Genomic DNA, 24,879 nt, shown 5'->3' on the forward strand with positions numbered 1-24,879 from the left:
GATAAAAGTGCATGAAAAATGAGAAGGAAAGGGTCGTGCAAAAAATGAAAAAGCACCATACAAAATAACAGGGAGTGGTTGGCTAACAGAGACCAATAAAAAGACCAACACGTGATTCAATAGAAGCGTTGGATTTCCAAGGGGAGTGCAGGATGCTTTAGTGCAAGACTATAATGCTAACAAATGTGCACTAGTAGATAGCAACAACAGCTCCAGGAAACATCAGTCTCTTAGTCCAACGCTTTGAGCTGAAACATTGCAACAACTTTTTCATGGATTGTCATAATGTTGTTGTTTACAGATAAAAGAAAAATAATGTTTTTTTTACTTGTGTACGGCGCCCTCTTTTCATTTCTATTTGTGGATTTTTGAACAGAACTCGCCTCCCCCTGTTTTAATCAATGCTAATTAAATTTGATGTGTGTCAAAGCTGCACCAAATGTCCATTGTTTTGCTATGGCATACAGCTCTGTGTCAAGATCTCTGTCAAATGAGCATAACGGTGTTCTTAATGTGGAAAAGCGTGTGTCACATCTTGATTGGTAAAAATGCTTCTGCAGAGCACACACCTGTGCATCTTCACTCTCAGCTCCTTCAGCAAACTTGTTCTGTCCTCACTTCTCCTTAGAGATAGGAACTAAGACGTTCTGTTGTGGTGTGGTGAGATCAGTCTCTAGGTCACAGGCAAGAGGACAGAGGACAGTAGAAAAGGTGGCACACGACGGTAATTAGAAGGGCTCTGTGTTTTGTGCTAATTAGCAAGGGTTAGCTCCCTGCCACCACTGCTACCGGATGCTCAACATTACAGTCTAAATTTAAGGCTTGTCAATGTTTGCACTGTTTAGCCAATATTGTAATGTTAGTATTTAACTAAAATCACAACTTGTACTGCTGGATCACGTCATTACTGGGTCACTCTCATAATTACCAGTTTCACAGAAAACAGCATTCCTGTCAGTATAATTGTTGTAATTGACCAAAAAAGTCACTTTTTTTTTTTAAAGCTGTTAAACATCCAGCTTGATGCTAAAATACGTAGGAGTGCATTGATATATACACATATATGGAAACCTCAGGCAACACACTGGCACCAATCCCTGTTCTAATAAGGGGACACACACACTTACAGTGTTTAAGTACAAACACAAATTGGACAAATTTCTGCATATTTCTGCAAAGGGACAATGCTGTGTCAGCAGCAGTAGATAGTTATCTCTGTCCTGGATGCAGTTTCCGCTTTACCATAATCAACTCTACTATAATCTGTGCAATAAAAATACAAGTGATGTCCTCATTTTACCACCTCAAAAGCTCAGCCATGCTCCCTTGCCCTTCTGCAGGCTATCTAAAGAACCTTTATAAAACAATAATGGCATAATTGTAATTATAATGGGATAAGAGAAATTACATTACTGCATTACAGATGTTCAATGTTTCACACAGTTATAGAATTGTGAAGGAAGCAAAGTATTAACTTTCACTATCAATATTACCCATTACTATTAAAACATCACTCATCCAACTGTGCAGAAAAGCTTTTAGTAAACAATTTTCTCACACGGTAGCATGACATTATATAATGAAATGTAATTCCATTAGTATTATATTTTATTTGGGTGGTTATTGATTAGGACAGCTGGAAGCCCACTAATGAGTGACAAGCAGCAGACTGGCAGCTTGTGTCACACCCAATGGAAACTTTTCCATTGCTGCCACCTCTCACAGTTGATGTGAGCTGCTTGTGTGGCTGTAGACATGTACAGTAGACCTGTACAGAAAATGTGTTTGTCTTGTCAGTGAAGGATGGTCTCCTTGACCTATATGCTATCTTATCTGTGTTGAAACTGTGATGAAACAGTTTCCTGTATCCAATTTCTTTGTTACAACACACTCTAGTGGTCTTTTGTGTTGTGTTAGATTTTCCCTCCACCATATGGACCTCTCATTTTTGCAGTTTTCTTCTTCTTCTGAGAGCCATAATCTCATCCGTGCCCATCACTGCAGTCGCAAAATGCTTTACTTCTTATTGGTCTTTCTTCAGTGGTCCCTTCTCTTTTGTCTGACATTTCTCTTACAGTTTCTTTTTACTCATTTCCTTTCTTTTCTCTCATCTATTCTGTCCTAACCCCTTCGTTTGCACCATTACCATCCGTCTCTTCTAAAGGGGATCCCATGAAAGTGTTTAATTGTTCTGAAATGCCCACGGTGAGCTGGACTAAATGACTCAGCAGACTTGTCAGCTGACATGAAAGTCTAATTCATTTTAGCTCTAGTTTGTTTGCAGTCATTCAAAAGCTTTCTGTCTCTGGTGAGAGCTGGACACATTCGCAGACGCATTTTATTTCCTTGTTCTTTGAGAGCTCAAGGCTATACATAATCGAGGCTGTTAAGATGTCAGACTAAAAGCAAGCACTGTTGCGCAGGTGTTTTTCATGTTCATGGGGATATTTGCTTATTTATATAAGCAAATATAAGAGTATGTGAGTGTCTGTCGGCTCTTGTGGTTCTTGTGAAGATGTTGAAAGAACAACAGAATGCATTCAATACACTTACCACTAATTTAAAGCATCCTCTCCAGTCAGTCCAGGTCCTTCTACCTATAAGACTCATTCATTTTACAACTTAGATTTCAGTGTGACATTATTAATTACTTCCAGTGAATACTGCACTTGCTAACATGTGTGCCTCATGTTTTAATCTGCATTACAGAGCATGATAAGCACCGCCTATGCAAAAGCACTGAATACATGAATCTTCACTTCAAAGTCAAATGGTTCCATAATGAGTATGTCCGTGACCTGCCGGCCTTCAAGGATGTTCCACCAGAATATTCTCTGTGAGTGTTTTCCACACATCTACATGCACAAACACGGGCGTGCCCACACGCACACACACACACACACACACGCGCACACACACACACACACACACACACACACACACACACACACGCACACGCACACGCACACACGTGTTACTGTATGAGCAAAGGTTTGTGCATGAACTGTTAGTTAAAATTATGGCAAAGATAAAACTAATACAGGCCAATTTAGCAGTAAATGAAAGTCATAATCAGCTTTTGTCAAAATGGTTTAGAGAGCTGTTGATTCAGCTGTAATAATTCCCAATGATATAAATGAGGATCAAATAAATAACAGAACAGCTTCTGTGCGTCAACACAGATTCACTGCAGGAAATCTGCATCAAGTTAGGTGGAAGGTGATTTTGTATCAGAGCACCGGCCTTCAATGGTAGTGCTAGTGAAGGATTAAAACTAAAAAGCCAAGTTAAAACATTTAAATTAGAGTGAAGTTAAAGGAGCATGAGTGGGAATGACATCACACCTACACGAGCTGTGCGGACATGGAACCCACGCCATGAAGCTCCCAGAGCACAGTTTTTGTACTGTTGCTAATGCCAGAGGAGGTTTGGATGAGGGCTGGAGATTGCACTCTGCACCCCAGTATTCAGTAACCCCCCTTTGTTACTTCATGTGGTCTGCCACTTTGTTAAGTTGCCGTGGTTCCTGAATGCTACCAGTTTGTAATAATACCACTTTAAGTTGAATATGTAATCTCTAGCACTATCTCTTTTACAAAATTACTTGTTGCAGCAATGGCATGCTATTGCATGTTTTAATCTGCATTACAGACTAGTGCTCATATTCACTGAGCTCTTTAGAACAAACCATTATTTTGAAAATATTTGCATGGCTAAGTGCTTGAATTTATATACCTGAGGCAGTGGGACTAAACATGGCTGAATTCAAAGATAAGAGGTGCAGACCCATACTTTTGGCAATAGAGCTTAATTTATCGTGGCTCAAGAGTCGGGAGTTCGCCTTGTAATCGGAAGGTTGCCGGTTCGAGCCCCGGCTTGGACAGTCTCGGTCGTTGTGTCCTTGGGCAAGACACTTCACCCGTTGCCTACTGGTGGTGGTCAGAGGGCCCGGTGGCGCCAGTGTCCGGCAGCCTCGCCTCTGTCAGTGCACCCCAGGGTGGCTGTGGCTACAATGTAGCTGCCATCACCAGTGTGTGAATGGGTGGATGACTGGATATGTAAAGCGCTTTGGGGTCCTTAGGGACTAGTAAAGCGCTATATAAATACAGGCCATTTATTTGTTTTGTCCAAATTCTATCATGTGGTAGTCATATCTGCCATTAGGCATTACAAAGCTTTATTAGATGATAAGTTTTCAGTGTTAAAATTAAATGGGTAAATATCACTCACTTTCAGCTGTATTGTTACAGAATATATTTCACTTGAACGATCTATCTTTAAAACTTTGAATTTTTAAATATAATTTAAAACCATTGTTATACATGCAGCCGTTTCTGGTTAAGGAAGAATACTGTTTTGATGAGGAGAAAGAATTTAAAGCACTTAGAAGCAAAAAAATGTTTTGTTCTGCTTTTTGTGTAAATAGCTGCGATATAGAAACATGTGCTAGATGCAAGTAATGCCCTGCCCTCTCTCATGCAGCCGGTTTATCAGAATAATGACTCACCCTTCCTGTCGGCCCAACTGTCACTCAAACACCATCAACAGCAAGATTGATTCTTCTAGAGGCATACACATCATACATACAAACACACGGACGCACACACACACAAGTCTCCCTGTCTGTCTTCCCTTTCTCTGTCACCCCGCCCACCTTATTTATTGGCTTTACTTCATGTGGCAGATGCCCTTAGCCAGAGTACACTGCAATTTTGGGGGAACATCCGCTGCTCTGAGGACAGACTCAGGCACAATATTAAACACGGAAATGTCAAAGTGAAACAGATAGAACAGCATTATTATTCCGCTAACAAATGTACTTCTTTACCAGACTCATTTGTTCCGGCCTGTCTTCCTCTGTCCTCTGTCTGAACTTCGCAGTCTAATCTGTCCACAAACTGAAATTTGATTTTAAAAACCTTCGTGAATGACAACCTTGGTCAATACCACGAACAAAATCTGCCAACTTTTAAGTGCACTACAATCATTTTCAATTGATTCCCCCATATTTATATATGAAAATCTCTTGCCCTCTGCGTCTGAATAACTTCTGTATAATGCAAAGAAACCCCAAACTACAGTTTGATCCTTTAATGAAAAAAGGCTTTTTTGTTTTAGGTGGTTTGAGCCATTTGTCATTCAGTGGCTTGATGAAAATGAAGATGTTGCTATGGATTTCCTCAATGGAGCGCTGGAAAGGGACAAGAAAGATGGAGTGAGTACAGCATTGAATTAGTTCTTAATATATAACTTTTATATTAACTCACCAAAGCCACTTGCATGTTTATTCACAAGGACGGCCTGTTTAGCCTGAATTTACCTCTTGAGTAGGTTATGGGAGGATAAAAGGAATTTCACACAGTCCAAACAGCCCTCGCTCTAAGAGTTGATTGGAATATTAATAAAATTTCAATTAAAAATTGATATGAACAGGAAACAAAACATGATTTTCAGGGCAAAGAAAGGCACTGAATGATCTTAGAGAATAATGAAAGGAAATGGAAAAAAGCTTCAGAAAACAACTGCAGTGTACTGAGGTCTGTATGCTTGTTTGTTAATGTTTATCAGAGTAAAAAGATATATATTTCATCTCGTGCAATTAACCAGATAAACACCTACAAATGCTACTATCAACATCACAGAATATTGTTTGCTAAAGTTAACATTTTCTGATATTTCAAACTGCATAGTGAAAGTGTTTTTTATTTAAACCTGCCCAAGTGGAAAACTTAAAAAAGGGGTAGATTCCCAGGTTTTAAATGTCAAGCCCAGTTTATGCACAGCCTTTGAAAACAGTATTTCAGTGTCCTCTGTGATTTTTTACAAGCTTTTTGAAGTCAGAAGCATATTCCTCTGTTATCTACTCATGGTGTCTATGACTGAGATATTTTTAACAGAAACACTATGTTAGAGAATATGTAGAAACTGCAGTATTTTTGGATGCAGGCCCATTTAAGCTCTATGCCTCCTACTCCCCATCAGCGTCCATACTCCTCAATCAAGTGTAACGTGTACTTTATTTTGGCAGTTTACTCATTATTTGTTGCAGTTAAATTTTAAATTCATGAAATATCATAATCACCTAAAATGTATTGATTGTAGTTCATGTGTATACTGAATAACCACAGAAATTGATATGGTCTTTTGAAAGCATTTCAGATAGTTATGTGGCATGTTATTAGTGCATCCCCAGTCATTAGTAAACATCATCAGTACCTTTACTCAGCATTTTAATTATCTGTCATTTTAAGATACAACTGTCAGGCAATTATGAAGGTGCCTAAAGGTCTTAAGGTCTGACATTTTTTCTTTCTCTTTCCCTTCCATGTTTCCTTGTCTGAACATGTCTCAACAGTTCCAGCAAACCTCAGAGCATGCCCTCTTTTCCTGTTCTGTGGTGGATGTGTTCACTCAGCTAAACCAGAGTTTTGAGATTATCAAGAAGCTGGAGTGCCCAAACCCACAGGCTCTGGCTCACTTCATGTGCCGCTTTGCGAAGGTCAGGCTCTTTGGAAAGGCCCCCCTAGTGAACCCTGAATACTATTGCTGGGAATAATAACTCACTGTTAGATACAAGCAGACTCTTTGGTATATTTATTGTGTTTAATATGATCTAGTTATGAGGCTTTAACTGTTTAGGGTTTTTCAGTGACTTCTGGACATACAGAAATGCAAGTAGAGCATCAGTCATTAATTAGAAAACTGTCTCTCTCTCTCAATCCCCGCAGACTATAAACAAAGTTCTTCTGCAATATGCTGCAATCATATCCAAGGACTTTCCTTTGTATTTGAATAAGGAGAATGTGGTAAGTGCCCACTCAAAGCCTGCAAATGCTAATTGGAAAGGTTATGTTGAGTTTCTTTGTGCAAGTGCAAATATGGCAAGTCAGAATAAAGTGTTTCTATGATTACTGTCTCTAGCAGCAGTTGGCATGGAGACTATGTAAAAAATGTTTGCAATAACAGCGCAGACTCTTCTATGTAGAGCCCTGCCCTGTCTTCCTTAATGCACGTAACAAAGTGTCTTTATTAACCGGGATGCAATTATTCATGTCACAGCCCAGAGCTGATGGGGAAAAGTCATTGGTATTTTCTGAGCTCTCTGTCCATTGTTTAATGTGACGGATGACTAAACACAGAGCCTTGTGAGTGGCCTAATTATCCACAGTGGTCTTTGAAGTTGAAGTGAGCGATAACACACAGTTTCCGCGCAGAGGAGGCAGATGTTTCTTTACAGTGCTGACAGGCTCATTACAACTGTCCCAGCGAAAACATGAAATGTCCCTTCCCTAGACAGAATTAAAATGACAATTGATGAAAAGAATGAAGTTACATAGTTCCAGAAATTTAACCTAATCTAATCTCTAATTTATTAGAACTCATATATTATACAGTACACAATTTTATTTATTTTTTTACCAAGGATGTACCCTATAATTGTCTTAGCTTTTGTCAGACTTTCTAGTTTTACATATGAACATTGTGCATTCACAATAACATATTAGTTTTAGTTTTGTGTGATTTTTATTTGTGTTATTCTATTTATTTGCCCTTTCTTACATTTAAATTGCATCATAGATCCGGTGCATATGTCAGTAAACCAAAGATTTTATGTTACATTTTTCACAGACTAAAATTATGCAGCTGTGGAAAATAATCATATGTGGTTTTAGAATATCTCATATGCTCATAAATCTTATAAAAATAAACCCTAAAAATTATGTTTTGCCACAGACACAATTTTGGCTGCATTAGGGATTGAAAGACAGTAATCACCCCTCTTCTGTGGGCCACATTATGATCATTTTAGTACTTTCTATTCCAAGTATCATAATTGTAGTTTGTTGAGTTCATGTCTGTCTTGTTTTTATGTTTGTTTGCTTTGTTTTGAGCGTATATAATCTGTGACTGTCTGAGTTACTCTTGGTCTCCATAAAGAGCACTGTGATTAATGTCTGTCATCTGTTAAACTTCTTGTGGAGCGGAGAATCGATAACGCTGCCACCTGACACATTCGGTGTAGATATTTCTCTCTTTGTTGTGTTGCGTACGGATTGCATTTCCCCCCGTTGACTGCTGATGTCATTCAGAAACGTTGCCAGTTTGTGTAGATGTGTCAGGAAATCAAAAGTAGATTTTACAGTGAGTGCCCCTGTGATTTTTCTGACATTATGCATTGTGTTTTCAGTTAAATGTTAATCCAGCAAACTGCTACATTACTATGTCAGTATCTGGGAACCATTAAATTTGATGTGCTAGTTTTTTTGCAGGATTTAAACTTCAAAGATATTTTTTAGACACATTAGATGTTACATTGTGTTTTACAAAACAGTGTAGTCACATTCATTCTCATTCTTTTACAGCCCTGCATCATTCTCAACAACATTCAGCAGCTTCGTGTCCAGCTGGAGAAGATGTTTGAGTCCATGGGTGGCAAGCAGGTGTGCACTTACATAACTATCTATATGCTATTTCTGTGTGATGTCTGTGTCTGTTTTGAGGCAATTCACTTTCAATTTCAATAAGACTTGTAACCCTCAATCTATTCATATATATCAATCATTACAATTAAATACTCCCTTAATCTGTTATCTTCCAGGAAGAGGAAATCACAAGGTTAGCTAAAAAACGGCATCGCCAGGATTTAGTATCTTGTTAAAGTGTCTTCAGCACAGGTGGTGCCAGCTAATTTGAAAGTTTAAACCTCCGTTCTCGAATGTAAAATATGTATGGTGTGATTATGTAAATGATCATTTCAGATGATATCCATATGAAGTGGAAGTGAATAATAATCTTAACCTAGGTTCAGACAGCTAACAGATTTATCTGACATGTAGATCACCCCTCCGACTACCACGTCTGCTACTGTTCGTACCTTCTTTGTATTCCATCTATAGTTCCCCACCTCTAATCTCCCCTGTGTATAATATGTGTTGACTTAACATTTTTCGTATTGACTTAAACCCCCAAAATCTCCGTGTTGTGCCTGAAACACAGGTGAATATTTTCCCTGTCAACCTGTCATTCAAACATGAGGAGCAGCTGGCACTTATTCCTATGACTTACCTGCATGTTTCTTTGTAGTTTCTAACACCTGTCTTGCCTTGCGTTTTGTCTTCTGTCGTTGTGTCTTCTGTTTTCCTCCCATTTCTTTTTTGTGCTCTCTCTCTCTGTCTCCAGGAGGAGGGGGTTGTGTCCTTCTGTAAGGTGTGTGTAGTAGGATTTGTCAGCACCCCTTTTCACCATTTACCAAATAATACCAAAAAAAAAGCACACCCTCTTCCCCCGTTCCACCCCTCACGCTTGTACGCTTCTCACCCCACCCCACCCCCTCAGCCCCTCCAGCAGCATGTGCCACAGAGCATACGGAATCTGAATTACCCATCACCCCTCTGGACAGGCTGCTCAAGCTCACCATCCCCTGCTCTCTGGGGAAAGTGGCTCAAACCACCTGATCCCATCTTTATTTTTAGCGTGGGGTTTTTTGGGGGTCTGTCTGCCACTTTTCTATCCGTGTCAAATTTAGAAGTGTGATATCTATTTTAGTTCACTGCTCCCCTTTTTACTCCGATGAAAAGAGCAGAGTCAGGGGCTCACTAAGTTGTTGGCTGTGGTTTTGATCTTCTCTTTCCATCCCCCAAGATGCAGCCTCAAAATGCTTTAGACAGGATTTTTCAGACTGTGTTTAATGAGCTTCCCAAACACTTACATCTCTCCAGCTGTGCCCTTAGCAGAGGTGCTGCTATGGCCTAAATATTTGCAGATCTACACTCGGATCTCTCCATTATTATAGTGACAGGAGAAGTCGTAACTTCCTTTCAAAAACTGTGAATAACTACTGGTAATAGATGATCAGGCATATCTTTTAAGCATGTCTCAAGTAATTTATCTGGCTAATTATAAAGCCAAAGTCTATTTCAGGTGAAAGTGTCCTATTAGTTTCCTCTCTCCTCTATTTATAACAGAGGAGTTCCGTATCAGAAATTAACTCCCAGAGAACCAGTGTAATTACCAAGAGCTGTTATCATAACAGAGATTAACAATAATCTCTTACAGTGCCCATTTATGGACTCATCATGGACTGATCTCCCCAGATTAGTATTAGTACTTATTTGGGGTATTTCGCTCAACTTAGAAATGGCATTTTATTAAGCCTTTATTTACTTGGCATTGTTAGTCATTATGGACAAACGGTGCTCTGGACTAACAACCTGCCAGTGAGTAGATATTGCATTGTTGAAACAGGCAAGGGGAATCAGAGCTGGACTGCAGTTGATAGGCTGTCAGCCAGGGGAGAGTAGTACACTCAGGAAGACTCTGGATGCCACTCAGTGTCAAGTGAAACCAGTTGCCATGGAGAAACCAGGTGCTCCATGATTTCCAGACATTTTGTTTCCCTCCTGTAAAGATTAATTGACAAGATTAAAAATGCACTGGCTACTTAGACTACGTGTGTAAGAAATCTTGTGGTGGAATTGGTGTACATTTGCCCTAAACTTCATTAGCAGTTTCTTCAAATAAGAATGCAGTAGTATCTATCAATTGTACCCATATTCATTTCTAGACATCGTATCCAGGAAAATGCACCACATCTTTAAATTGGCATGTCACAGGTTTTAAATGAAGGCCTTGCTGTCAGGACTGCAGGTAGACATTCGATTGCAGGATCAGGAATAACACATTAGTCAGAGTAGACTTTTCTTTCCACTTGGGAGGTGACAGTTGCCTTGGTTTCTCTAACAGTGTTGGGATGTTTTTTTTTTTTTTTTTTGCCAGCACCCCTATCCAGACATATTGTTCAATTTCAGGGACTGCCAGGCTAGAAATTAGAGCCCCGATCTGAAACTTTTTCCAGGAGAAAGCAAAATAAAAAATACCTAGTTTTTTTTTTTAAACTTATTTATTTTGCTATCACATGAAAAGACGTTAATCACGTTACACATGGTGAAAAAAATTACACGTCAAATCTTTATGGGCGCAGACTACTTTTTGTCAGCGTGATCCATCAATTCCATTGAGGTGACAACAGCCTTAATGTTTGTGCATGTGAACACACAGATGTAAAATCTATTTCGATCAATCCACAAATAGAGGCGTGTCTCCTCCACAGCCATAAAAGGTTTAGTTTACTCATCTGCTTCCCAGCTGAGCTATCTGCCACTAGAATGTGAGAGATGAGCGGCTCCATGGCTAAGCTTATCGGGTATAACGTGACGATCTGTCGTGCATGTGGTGCCGTGCCTTACCTCAAACATCCATCTCAGCACTAAGCCTGAACAACATCAAAAACACTAACATTTGTACAGAGCCTCACAAACACTGAGACAAGCAGATGCAGTCATACATTTAGTTACTGGCACGCAGCATAGCACGAGTGTCTGTCTATGTATTTTATGAAAACATGTCCAAAACATTACATAAATGCGAACATGAACATGCGCATACATTCATCACATGCGCATGCATAAATATGGCCAACAAATGCATGCGTACAGTAAATGTTGTGGGGAAAAAAAGTGTTGATGTATTTTGCATCGGCTGGCTTTGGAAGCTATTCATTTGTAAGGTTGTCATCTGTCACCATATAGATATGTGGGATATAGATATCAATCAAAACACACCCACATTTCAATAAATAAACTTTTCACTCTCAAATAAATCTTGCACCTGTTTATTGCAACAAACATAAAAAGGTTTTTTCTCCCTAAAACTGAAAAACGTCAGTCAGACGTCTTGAGAATCAGAACATCTGTATGTATAAATGCCCAAATGCTTAAATCCCAGAGATGTAGCAGGCTCCCAGCATCTTCTCTCTTCTGTAACATGTGTAATAGTGCACAAAAATGTTCTCCATTGAGAGACCTCTCGCTCGCTGCTTCTTTGCTGACACCGTGTCTCATGACTCGGCAGTTATCGTTACAGTGCTCGGAGGTGAGCTGTCCATTGGTATTCAGAGCGCTGTTTGCCACAGATGGCAGGCAGAATGAGTAGGAGGCCACCAGCAAGGCAGGTTACCACTCCTCTGTGCCTGCCCCCATCCCCCCCAGCACCCCCACCCTACTAGAGGCATCCTCCAGAGATACCGAGTTCTAGTCAGTGTGTGTTTAGTGTATGGTGTGTAATTATGCCATAACTGGGTTTTTGTTTTTTTTGTTTTTTACTCACAGCTGGATGCAGAGGCCAGTGATCTGCTAAAGGAGCTGCAAAATAAACTCAACACAGTGCTGGATGAGCTCAGCGGAGTGTTTGGCTCCAGGTGAGCACTGGTGTTACTCAAAATGCGCGCATGGGGTGTTTTTCAAATGGTTAATGACTTCATTCATGTCTTGTTCTGTCAAAGAAATTGAACTATATGGCTGCTTAGTTATTGACAGACATTTGCTCACAATGTAAGTGGCTCACGCTCTTGCTGTGCACCATGCTTTGTGAGCACAGCAAGTTCCTTAACATTTCCAAATGAACAAATGTCACCCCAGCTCTTAACACCTTTTCAGTCATATAATAGGAACAGCGGGAGTGAGCTAGCACCAATTCAAAATGGTTAATTTTTACTGCTGCAGCATTAAAAAAAAAATAGAAGAAAAAGATTCAAAGGATTTCTGGTTTCCATCACACAGTTTTAAGCCTGTGATTGAGGACTGTGTGAAGCAGATGAACCAGGAGCTGGTTCAGATGAAAGGTCCAGCCAAAGGAAGTAATGCTGCCATGGACGCAGAGACTGTCCTCCGGCCTCTTATGGACCTTCTGGACAAAAAGTGGGTATCTACTGAATACAAGGTAGAAGAATTGTGTAACACAATTTTGTCCTTTTGTTTACAATACTTGCACGTGCCAGCCTCTCCAGCAAATGTCATTAATCCAAGTACAGAACTACAAAAGCAATCCAACCAGGGAGCTCTAGATCACACTTCCTTAAACACAGCATTTGCAAGTTAAGCAGAAAAATATAGCACGCACATTAACATACCGAAAGTTATTGTTTGGTGTTATTCATTTGGCCAGTTCAGCACATTGTTAGAGGACATTGCATTTTTCTTTAGTATCATTTAAGTCCTTGGGCTGCCTTTTTCAGACAGTGTTGTGTCCTAAGACTAAGATTAAGGGAAAAATAGACCCTTGATTGTAAAGAAATCCGTTCTCCTCCTCTCCTCAATGCTGATCAATTGTTTGATCATTTCATTTCTGGTTGGGACCACTTTGATACTAGGAAAAATGGGTATAATACACAGGAGACACATTATCGATCACTGCCTACTAAAGTAACCTAAGGACTGCATTTATTACTTGGAGGGTTTTTACACTGTGTTCTGATATGGTTAGCTGAGCCCTGGGAATCGTTCTCAATCTTTTGTCAAATCAACATTGAGGCCAGTGGGGTATTACAGGGAATCCTCTTAATGATATGGAAATACAAAATCCTTTCTCATGTCTCTTAGACCCTGCTTCCACAATAGGGTGAGATTAAATCATAAAGCTGCTGCATTTATTCTTTGAATCCCAGCTGTTTTTTTCCTCTTTTCTTTATTTAATCATTATATTTATGAAGACATTAGTAGGAGTCTTTAGCCATGTTTGTTTAGTTTTGAGGCAGGGCTGTAAGTGTTAACCTGACACATGACCTCCTTTCCTGTTTTGCAGTTTAATGTTATTTGCCAAGATTTGTGAGAAGACAGTGCTGAAACGAGTCCTCAAAGAGCTTTGGAAGATTGTGCTGAACACAATCGAGAGAACAATTGTTCTGCCTCCGTTGAGTGACCAGAGTGTGAGTATTGTGTGAGATTCCCCTTCTCTCTTACCTCTTTCAGCTCTTCACTTGGCCTCCACCTCCCTCCTCTTGTGCACCTGTCTCTCTCTCTTCCTCCATCTGTTCCGCTCTCTCCTGCCCCCTCATAGCACACAAATCACTGTACAGAAGATGAAGCACGGCAACATGACATCTCTAAATCTTTATGCACGTGGAACAAGTTTTTTCATACTCCTAATCCTTTTGTGAGAGCTTGGTTAATATTTTTCATCTTAGGAGTATCTCATTAAGCCCATTTTTTATTGTCACCCAAACCAGGCAAATCTTAAAGTCATCATGTCAAACAGTGTTTGAGATGTCGCCCAATGCCACTTTAGAAATCCAATTTCAGCAACAATAAGTTATCCCTTCACTCTGTTTAGCTTGATCACCTGATAATCTTTTAACAATTTCTGCTGCATTTTTCAAAAATATATTTTCATACGATGGTTCATGATGAAACCGTATCTGCTTCTCCAACAGCAAGGAGCTCAGATGATCTTCAGTGCTGCCAAGGACTTGGGACAGCTATCCAAACTGAAGGTAATTTATGAATGAGCTTATAAATATCACAATACATAAACTCTGTTTGGTCTGAATCCTATATTGTCTAAAAAGGGACTTAAATTAAAGATGGATTGTTCTTATATTTGGAAAAAATGTTTGTGGTCATGGCTTATGTAATATAAATTACACAAATCAAAAGAAATAATCTCACCACGCAGCTGAACATGATCAACATTTTACACATGCAAGTGTCCAGAAATATAAAAAGAACAAAAACCTTGTAAGATAATTCTTCTTTGGCATCATGAAATACAGCTTGGAGCTACATAACTGGGCAGGTGTCTAATTGCTGATGTGACTGGAGGATGTCTAATCCCACGAGCTCCATTTAGTGAGGCATTTGGATAGATCAGTGGCTGTGCTGTGGTTTCACTAATAACTAGGGTGTGACAATACCTCTGAGAGGTATTTTAGCTCTGAGTCACACAGAAGTTGCAAATGTAATGTGTGTTTCCCTGCTGAATTTTAAGCGAATTCATGTTTGTGTTGTGTGTGGGATTCCGTCAGATGTCCTTTGAGGCAACATCTGGGTACTGATCATCTGTACACAGATGGGCGTTTTTCTGTCGTTCTCCAAAAGTATTAAAGTGCTTCATCATCCTCTTGTTATTCGTGATTATGACTGATAATCTCCAGCTCTTTTACTTTTGTCATAAAATGTAGGCTTCATTTTCTGATGTCATTTTTTTATTATTATTATTATTATTTATTTATTTATTGTCATTGTCAAGAACAATGAAATTGCGTTTGGGGCTTCCATACAACCCAAAAAAAAGAAGAAAATAATAAATACCCCTTAAAACCCAAGTGTACATATTTAACCCAGTGTGACTCCAATGCAATAAGACAATCCTTAGCAATAATGTTCGTAGAAATTCAGACAAAGACCTGAGAAACATGACAAAATACAACAATGCAACCCATTCAATATTATTGTACTGTGAGATATGATATCAGATATGATAGTTATCTATTTAAGAAAGAGGGGGGGGGGCAGGAGGGGGAAGAGAATAAAGATATGATGCACCAATGCAGACCAGTTCATTGCTATTAAGAAGTTGGATATGGTTATTGTCCGTGAGAGGGGGGCAGAGAGTTCAGGAGCCTCACAGCCTGTGGATACAGGCTGTTGGCCAGTCTGGATGTTCTGGCCTGTATAGATCTGTACCTTCTCCCTGAGGGCAGCAGATGGAAAAGGTGGCGCGCAGGGTGATGTTGGTCCCGCAGGATACTGTGCACCCTCCTCAGACAGCGAGTGGGGAAGATATTACTGATCTCTGGCAGACTTGTTCCAATAATTCTGCCAGCTTCTTTCACCACCCGCTGGAGTGCTTGCTGATCGGCCTTGGTGCAGCTGGGGAACCACACTAGAAATCCATACGTCAGAACGCTGCTGATGGCACAGTTGTAGAAGTTCAACATCAGAGATCTGGGAATGTGTGCGCTCCGCAGTCTCCTCAGGTAGTAGAGGCGCTGTTGGGCCTTCCGTACAACTGAGGTGATATGGTTGCCCCAGGACAGGTCCTCGGTCACAGTTACCCCCAAGAATTTAAAACTGCTCACCCTCTCCACCGCCTCACTGCCAATGAAGAGAGGCAGATGGTTGTTATGACCCCTCTTCCGGAAATCTACAATGATCTCCTTGGTCTTTTTGGTGTTTAAGACCAAGTTATTGTCGTGGCACCATGACTCTAGTTGTTGCACCTCTGTCCTATAGTTTGTCTCATCATTGTTGGATATAAGTCCGAGCACTGTAGTGTCATCTGCAAACTTAACAATGAGATTGGACGCGCAGGAGGAAATACAGTCATGGGTGAAGAGAGTGTATAGCAGAGGGCTCAGAACACACCCCTGAGGGGCACCGGTGTTGACCACAAGGGTGGAAGAGGTGTTCTTACCCACTCTGACACTCTGTCTACGGTTAGTGAGGAAGTCCACAATCCAGTTGCACAGAGAGGAGTTAAGTCCCAGTTGGTGGAGTTTGGGACGGAGTTTGTATGGCCGGATGGTATTAAAAGCCGAGCTGTAGTCTACAAAGAGGAGCCGTGCATAGGTGTTCCTGTGTTCCAAGTGCTTCAGTAATGTGTGCAGCACTGTGGCGATCGCATCCTCGGTTGACCGGTTCTCCCTGTATGCAAACTGGTGCGAGTCCAGGGATGGTGGAAAAGCAGCTCTGATGTGTTTAATGACCAGTCTCTCCAGGCATTTGGCGGGAATGGGGGTGAGTGCCACAGGTCTGAAATCGTTCAGACATGTGACATTTGACTGTTTTGGGATGGGAACGATGGTTGCTGCTTTGAAACAGGATGGTACCAGTGAACAGGACAACGAGGTGTTATATATAGAGGTGAAGACGTCCGCCAGGTCCGCAGCACAGTCTTTTAGCACCCGGCCCAGCACTCCATCCGGCCCGGCCGCCTTCCTGGTGTTAATGCTCCGGAACACACGCCTCAGCTCATGAGTGCTCAGGACCGGAGCAGGGTCGGTTGAGGGGAGAGGGGACAGGACAGGGTCGGTGTTCTCCCTGTCAAAACGGGCATAAAAGAGATTTAGATCCTCAGCCAGAGTAGAACTGTCGGCTGAGGGTGATGGTGTTCTTCTTTTGTAGTCCGTGATAGCCCTGATGCCCTCCCAGACCTGCCTTGGGTTTGTGTTATTCTCAAACCTGGCCTCGATACGCCTCCTGTGCTGCTGCTTGGCAGTCTTGATGCCTCTTCTCAGGTTGGCCCTGGCAGCACTGTATGCCTCCTGGTCCCCGGATTTGAAAGCGTTGTTCCTTGTTCGAATAAGTTGTTGAACTCCGTGTGTCATCCAGGGTGGATTATTAGGGAACACACGGAATCGTTTCCAAGTTGTTACATTGTCCACACAGAAACAGATGTAGTCCAAGACAGTGGAGGTGTAACTGTCCAATGCGACACGATTGTCAGTGTCCTGCACCTTGAATACATCCCAGTCTGTGCAGTGGAAACAGTCCTGAAGCATCGGAATAGCATCCTGCGGCCATGTTCTCACGGTTTTGGTTGTAATCCCAGTGCTCTTGATCTTTTGTGTGTATATTGGGTGTAGCAGAAGGGAGAGATGGTCTGACAGACCCAGGTGGGGATAAGCCTGGGCTCTGTACGCATTCGCTCTGTTCTCTCCTGTTAATATATTAAGGCATGTGTCTAACTCTTCCTGCACAATCTAACATCCGAAGTAAATCCCTGACTAATTGCTATTGCAGTGATGTGACTTTTGAACTATGTAATGTTTTCAGATTCGCTGGAACAGTTGAAGAACACTTTGGCTGATTGACAGTTTGCTTGAAAAATGTAATGCAGTGTGCAGGACCACTTTGATGTCTATGTCCTATGACCTCTGTAAATCCCGTGCTCAGCTCTACACAGCACTTATCTTTTTCAGCAAATATTTGACAACAAACAGCTTGTAGTGTGTTCTCAGCTTACTACATGGATTTTGCAGGAAGATTTCTATTTGAAATACTCAATTACGAGAGTAAATAAATACATTATTACAGTAATATAATATAATAATAAATGGCAAAAAAAGTCTATCTAAACATACACAGTTTCTCCATCAGAACATGATATCTTCCTCCATGCAACCTCCAGTGTTTTTGGGGCACACTATGGCTTTGTTTTCTCTGGATGGAGAAAGTGCTGGAACAGACACAATGAGGGTGACCCAGTGCAATTTTGGCATCAAAACCAAAGAACATCTTAGCACTGATGCAGATTAAACTATTTCCTCTCACAGTAGCTCTGTTTAAAGACTTTTGGTTGATTAAATCTGTACCATATGATGATTGCAGCTGAATGCACACATCTTTCATCTCAAGATTGCGATGTGCATTTTCAAAGTAAACCACCATCGGCATGCACCTGACAGTGTGATTATGTGGATTAAATAGTTAAATCTCATCCAATATGAAACTTTTGCTTCTGTACACACGAGCTGTACACACCTGAGAAATAAGGCAGTGCCAGAAGTTATTTACAGCAATCAATTTACGGGTCATGAAAGCTCCAATTAGAATTGACAAAAACATTTTTCATGATTAAAATAGATTTTTTTGTGTGTTGGTGTGAGACAGCGAGGTTTAAATTTATCACAAACAGTTTAAATGACTTGCACTGGTTCTGGTTTGTAAGCAGTAAATGCTCTATATCACGAGCACTATGGCTCACTTAAGGTCATAACCATTTTGCTGGAGATACATCTTAAAATTCAAAGTTAACAAATGTGACTTGTGATGGTATTTGCTTACTGCAGTGTTTTACTCTCTCTCTCTAGGAGCATGTCATCCGAGAAGAAGCCAGAAGTCTGACACCACGCCAGTGCGCAGCCATGGACCTTGTGCTTCCCACCATCAAGGTGAGGTTTTTTTTTTTGTTTGTTTATTATACAGTTGGCAGTACTGGCTAAACTTGACCTTTAAAAGGAAAAGCAGGTGTGCATAGCATAGCAGAGATATGCAAATGATTTAAACATGCATATTCTAGGAGTGTGGAATTCTGTTACTCGTGACATGCTTTGGACATTTTAGTCTTAAGAGCTATAGTCTCTACTTGCACCTATGTTTACACTGTAAATGGATTTACTAAAGGTTACCGATTATGTTTTATTTTTTCCACATCATATATAATGACATTAAATATTGTCAAAATGTAAAAATAATAAAGTACATGAATGAAATAGTAATTTGAATTGCTGTAGGTGTATGAACTCGGACACCTAGCCATGCAGTCTTTACAAACATAAAGGGCAGAAAAGAATGGGTCATTCTACAGAGCTCACTGAACTCAAGTGCAGTACTGTAACAGGATACCACTGCAACAACAAGTAGGTTCGTGAAATTTATTCTCTCCTCGATATTTCACCATCAACTGAAAGTCGTGTTATTGTAAAGTGGAAGCATTTAGGAATCAGAGTAACTCACCCACAAAGTAAAAGACCACATAAAGAGAGCGGGTTGCTAAGTGCTGAGGCTAGTATGTAAAAGTTTCCAGCACTCTGCTGACTCAATAACTGCAGCATTCCAAACCTCTTCTAGCATTAGCATCAGTACAAAAGTTGTGCACCAGGTGATTCATGGCAGGGTTTTCTATGGCTGAGTGGTGTGGTGTGAAAAAGTGTTTGCCCCCTTCCTGGTTTCCTAGTGTTTTGCATATGTTTCAGATCATCAAACAATTTGTTTATATTAGACAAAGATAACCCACGTAAATACAGATTGCAGTTTTTAAATGATGATTTCATTGATTAAGGGAAAAAGGATATCCAAACCTATCTGGTTCTGTGTGAAAAATTAATTGGCTGTCTTGTTAAATCATGAATTAACTGTGATTAACCACTTTTTTTTTTTTGGAAAGTTTGGTTCAGTTTTACTAGCCACAGTCAGGCCTGATTACTGGCAGACCTGTTGAATTATGAAATTACTTAGAACCTGAGTGACAAAGTGAAGCAGACTAAGAGGTCTCAAAAAGCAACATATCATCCTACAATCTAAAGCAGGGGTAGGCAACTCCAGGCCTCGAGTGCCGATGTCCTGCAGGTTTTAGATGTGTCCTTGATCCAACACAGCTGATTCAAATTGCTAAATGACCTCTTCAGCATGTCCTGAAGTTCTCCAGAGGCCTGGTAATGAACTAATCAGTTGATTCAGGTGTGTTGACCCAGGGTGAGATCCAAAACCTGCAGGGCACCGGCACTCAAGACCTGGAGTTGCCTACCCCTGATCTAAAGTCACATTCTGTGGGTTGACGAGACAAAATCTGAACTTATATGAAGGTTTGATTCCTGTTATATCTGGCATATAATTAACACAGCATTTCAAAAAAGGACCATAATGCCAACAGTAAAATATGGTGGTGGTAGTGTAATAGGGTGGGACTTAATAAAAAAAAAAAAAACATTAAAAAATTATTTAGCAGTTTTAAAAAACACTGAAATACTGGTCACGAGTTGTAGTATTTGCTCCAAAGCGATGCTCTTTGGTTCAACCAGGAGCTTGTTAGTATTTCTTGTTTGCTTGTTAATGTTAATATTGATGAAGTGAAACTACAAGAGTATGGTGCACAACTTAAAACTAAAAATAAATTGCATCTTAAAAATACCTCTGACACTTCCCAAGCCCATAGAAAAAGAAGAAAAAACAGCAGCATTTTACTTTTCTGCCATTTGACAGTTTTTGCAAAAGGATACAAAATGATACCAAGTCCGAGTTCTTCAGGCACAAGAGGAGAGTTATGGCAAGGTGCCACTATGGAAACACGACTCCATAAGGTGTAGAAAAAAAACTAATTGATTTTGCTGTCACCAAGGAAACTACCTGGAGGTTTAAATCAATCATGTCACCGAAATTCTTTCATCAGTATTCCAATGAGAGCAGTCGATTAACACAGAGTTGGTAGAAATTTAGAAATTCTGTTTAAATGGCTACCTGAATATACAGTCTAAAAAACAGAACAACCTCAAAACCCATCAAAAATAGATACACTAAAATTTAAAAGAAATGTGCCATTCATCAGTAAGTATAAATATATAGAACCAAGAATTTCTTCTTGGACTAAAAAGTTAAATCCTGTGCAAGATATTTATTTATTTAAAAGCTTTTTTATTTAAACATTTAAATATAATATTTCATCCAAGCTGAACTTAAAACCTGTAAAAATGAATGGGCAGGATAATGCAGTGGCCTAAGCAGACCTTACCTGACAAAATAGCACACTTAACAGAGCCCCAGTAATGTATTATTTATCCTTTCTTTGAACTCTGGCCTTGTCTGATTGTATGAGAAAGATGTCTGAGAGTTCCTCGATAAAATGTATATTTGATATAGTTAATAAGATATGTAGGCATTTATTGAAGTGCATTTCAGAATAGATCCCAGTTTTTGAACAACAAACATAGATATTAGGAAAAAAAGCATTTCACTACATATCGTACTGTGTATGACTGTGTACGTGACAAATAAAATTTGAATTTGATTTGATTTGAAAAACTGATAATAAGATTCTTTATGCAGGCCATTTTATTTGTCTTTCTTGTTATCAGATGTTAGTATTACCAGAAAATAAACTGTTAGTAATCACTTACTTGCTCAGGTAAATGTGCTAAAGACTTATCAGCAGAAGACTACAGCCTCACATCATTAACTACCAAATGCAAACCCCTGCTAAGCCTCGAAGATAGAGAAAATAAATGAAGAAGAAAAACGAAATCAAATATATGAGGCAAAATATAAGGAACTGGAGGAAAGTAATAGGGTAACAAAAAGAAAGTACGGATGTTGTAAAGGTGGCCGGTGATTTTACTGGAGACAGGGTGATATCTTGAGCATGCAGGTTGGTTTGGGTCTTTTTGCCAGAGGGAATGCAGCACTGCAGCCCAGCAGTAACACTGCAGGCATTTTTCAGGATGAGGCGACACTCTTATAGATCAGTACAGCTTATATTCTGTGAGTCTTAGTGCTGTGACGGTGATTGGAATGAGGAGGTGATATTTTTTGAATAAATTGTTTCAAATGTTCTGACCTAAAATGAGACAAATCTCCAAGGCACAAAATACAGACATTCTGAACATCTTCCTGTGTTATATGGTGGGAAATTGTGAATAGATACAACTCTTATTGTACCACTGTTTGTTTAAGCCAATTCAATTGTAGTTGGGTGTGTTTATTTTAAATAACTATAGATGTTAATCTCTGGGAATTTTATGTATATTTAGTGTTTCCTGGGCATTTTATGGATAGAATATGTGCCGTTTCTCTTTTTTTCTCTTAAAACTCCACTGATGACTCAACCTCTGCACGCCAGATTATGTATAATTCACAAGAAGCACATGTCGGTCAAACTTTATGACTAATAAATCATTGGTGAGGCAGACCACAGCGCCTCCCCATGTGTCGAGTCACTGACCTGACACCAGTCTGAAAATATTTACCGGCACTTTCTCCATTGTGGTGTCAAGCTTTGTCTGATGAAGACAATGTGGTTCGGATGTCACTTTGCAGCTGTGTATACCTTATCTCTGTCTACTGCATTTTCTGTCCAGTGTATTTATTGACATGAGATAAGGGTGCACCAACTTTTTAACTTGGATCATGACAACAGAAACTCCACAAACAACACAAGCGCCATTAACAATAGCTCTTTTGTCTGTGTAATGATCATGTGTTGTAGAAGAAAGCTAGCTGAACAGATAAGCACAAAAAAGCAGTCCATCTTTTCTTAATAAGATCTCTCCATGGCCACAATCTTCCATATGTAGGAGTGGTGACAACATTTCAAAAGAATGCAAAGCTTTGTGTGTACTCAGCTATCATGCTTATCAGCGCAAATGTGCATTAACCACCCAAGCAGGGGTTTCAGATTTAAATGCACGGTAATTAGACAGAAAAGTGGCTATTACTGCTGTCTCTTGCCTGGTCTCCTGCTTGGAAAATGCATACTGTCCACATAATCTCAGGTTATTTCTCTGCCAACTGAAACTTGCTGATGTGTATGAACTCAACAGAGGATCCCTTCCTGGAAAACATTCTTGGAGTCATCTGGAAGTTAACTCCTCTTTCTTTTCTTATAGCAATACTTCCATGCTGGAGGAAATGGCCTGAAGAAAACTTTCCTTGAAAAGAGCCCTGATATGAAGTCCCTCAAATATGCTCTCAGCCTTTACACTCAACCTACAGATGCCTTGATCAAGAAATATATATGCACCCAAACCTCTCAAGGTAAGCACCTAGCTATGGTCAGGCTCAGTTGGGTTTCAGTTTGGGAGGGAATGGAGTTATTTCAGCATTCAAATGCTGGAAAACTTTTGTCTTAAGAGCTATACTCTGTATTCTCTCTGCCTTGCTTGGGCAGCTTCACTTTTACAGAAAGCATCTATAAAAACACAGTGAGAGTGCCAGCAAAGGCGTGAAAAAAGACAGATTGGTCATTCTATTGTGAAGCTATATTTTAGCACCTAGGCAGAAGTGAATAAACATATTTTTATGACGACTGATTACACTTGTAGCAAAACAGTTTATTCACAACATATTTGTTGCTGTAATTCACAGTTAATATCTGATTTGTCTGCAACATTTCGGAGTTGTAATGCTTTATTTAACCTTAACATTATGGAGTTTCCCATCAGTATTTACCCCATATATATTGCTGTAAATGTGTTCTGAAGATGCCTCTTTTTTATCAGCTTAAATACACAGTGAACATTGCTGTAATTGCATTTATCTCATCACTGTAGGAGCACTGTGCCTCTTTCACTGTAAATAACTTTAAAAACAAACAAACAGCAACAGTATCTTTGGCCTTTTCATCCTGTGTGCTTAAGGGCTTAATTGCTCTCATGCTCTTTTCCCTTCACTCTCTCATTAACAATGCATAAAAAAACACTGTCGGGATAAATACGATATACAGTATTTGCTATGTAAATCCATATATTCTCTTTTGTGCAGTCGCCTCACTCTTTCTTTCCGGCATCTCTGGCACACTTGTATATGTTGTTGACTCATCCGTCTTTATTTGGATTTTCTTCTCTGTAATAAGGCGGAAATACCTTCAGGTATCCAGAGATGCTCAAGAGGGAATTCAACCCGGCAGGGCGTTGAAGCTTTAAGCTCCCGGTTCCCTCAGTGTGCTCAGCCTTGTAGAACACTGCATAGCAGGCAGCAGGAAACTGAAAGCCTGTAGGAAAAAGCTCGGCAGCCAGCAGGCCAACCAGCATTGCCGTTTTCCCTGAGTGGCAGATGGGCATAGATACACAGTGTTTCGCTGTGTGCTATTTTCAGATTGCTCGATGTGTTTCTCTTCTTCCACCTGCGCTACATCTCTCATCCCATTCCAGCTCCACCCGCAATTTCACACCATGCTTTTTATCTGAGGTGGCCTAATGTTCTGTCTTTAAGTGGAAGTAGTGAGCTGGTTGAGGTCAAAAATTAAAGAATGTGGAAATGATGCTTGATGTAGCACAGTGGACACAGTTTCATTAATCACCAACCCCTGTGCTCTGAGAACGACATATTTAGACCACGGCATGTACCAGTTTAATCCTGCCAAGCCTGCTCTCGGAAGCATACATGTGTCTCTTTGTTGAGTGGGGGCTGTTGTCTAGCTTACAGTAATCTCGCATGAATATTTTGCAGTTTTTTGGTTATGTAGTATTCGTGTGTTGAAATGTCACACGGTGTAGGCTAAGCGTAACATCTTATTTGACAGTGGAAAAAATCTGGGAATTTAAGAGCAAGTCTTCGTCAATTAATGCAGACAACTCGCCTTTCTTATCTGCATTTTCCTCACTTAATCTGATCCTAAGGCCTACTCGCTGCCACCTTGGTTTTTATCTATCCCTGCTTTCTTTTATCTTCAACATGTACCATTTGTCTTCTTCACACTTTGAGCTTCTACGTCTCTCAGAATTCCTTTTCTAGTATCTGTTGAGTACACCGGTATATTTTTTTTCATAAATGCACAACATACCATAATGTCTGTTTTTACCCTGATAGCTAAAGTGACCATGCAGTGGCATTG

The 24,879-nt window shown here is 40.1% G+C and overlaps 1 protein-coding gene across 1 annotated transcript in view; it reads left to right on the forward strand.

Moving 5' to 3' along the window:
- unc13c (unc-13 homolog C (C. elegans)) overlaps positions 1-24,879 on the forward strand; it is a 117,653-nt gene that overhangs the window by 86,405 nt on the left and 6,369 nt on the right. The window contains exons 19-29 of the mRNA XM_080885900.1: positions 2,710-2,836; positions 5,119-5,215; positions 6,356-6,499; positions 6,729-6,806; positions 8,364-8,441; positions 12,168-12,256; positions 12,618-12,755; positions 13,639-13,762; positions 14,267-14,326; positions 18,647-18,727; positions 22,934-23,081. Coding sequence (XP_080742026.1) covers positions 2,710-2,836; positions 5,119-5,215; positions 6,356-6,499; positions 6,729-6,806; positions 8,364-8,441; positions 12,168-12,256; positions 12,618-12,755; positions 13,639-13,762; positions 14,267-14,326; positions 18,647-18,727; positions 22,934-23,081 — 1,164 coding nt within the window. The remainder of the gene's footprint in view (positions 1-2,709; positions 2,837-5,118; positions 5,216-6,355; positions 6,500-6,728; positions 6,807-8,363; positions 8,442-12,167; positions 12,257-12,617; positions 12,756-13,638; positions 13,763-14,266; positions 14,327-18,646; positions 18,728-22,933; positions 23,082-24,879) is intronic.

This window comes from Rhamphochromis sp. 'chilingali' (assembly GCF_963969265.1).
Source record: "Rhamphochromis sp. 'chilingali' genome assembly, chromosome: 6".
Classification (NCBI taxonomy): domain Eukaryota; kingdom Metazoa; phylum Chordata; class Actinopteri; order Cichliformes; family Cichlidae; genus Rhamphochromis; species Rhamphochromis sp. 'chilingali'.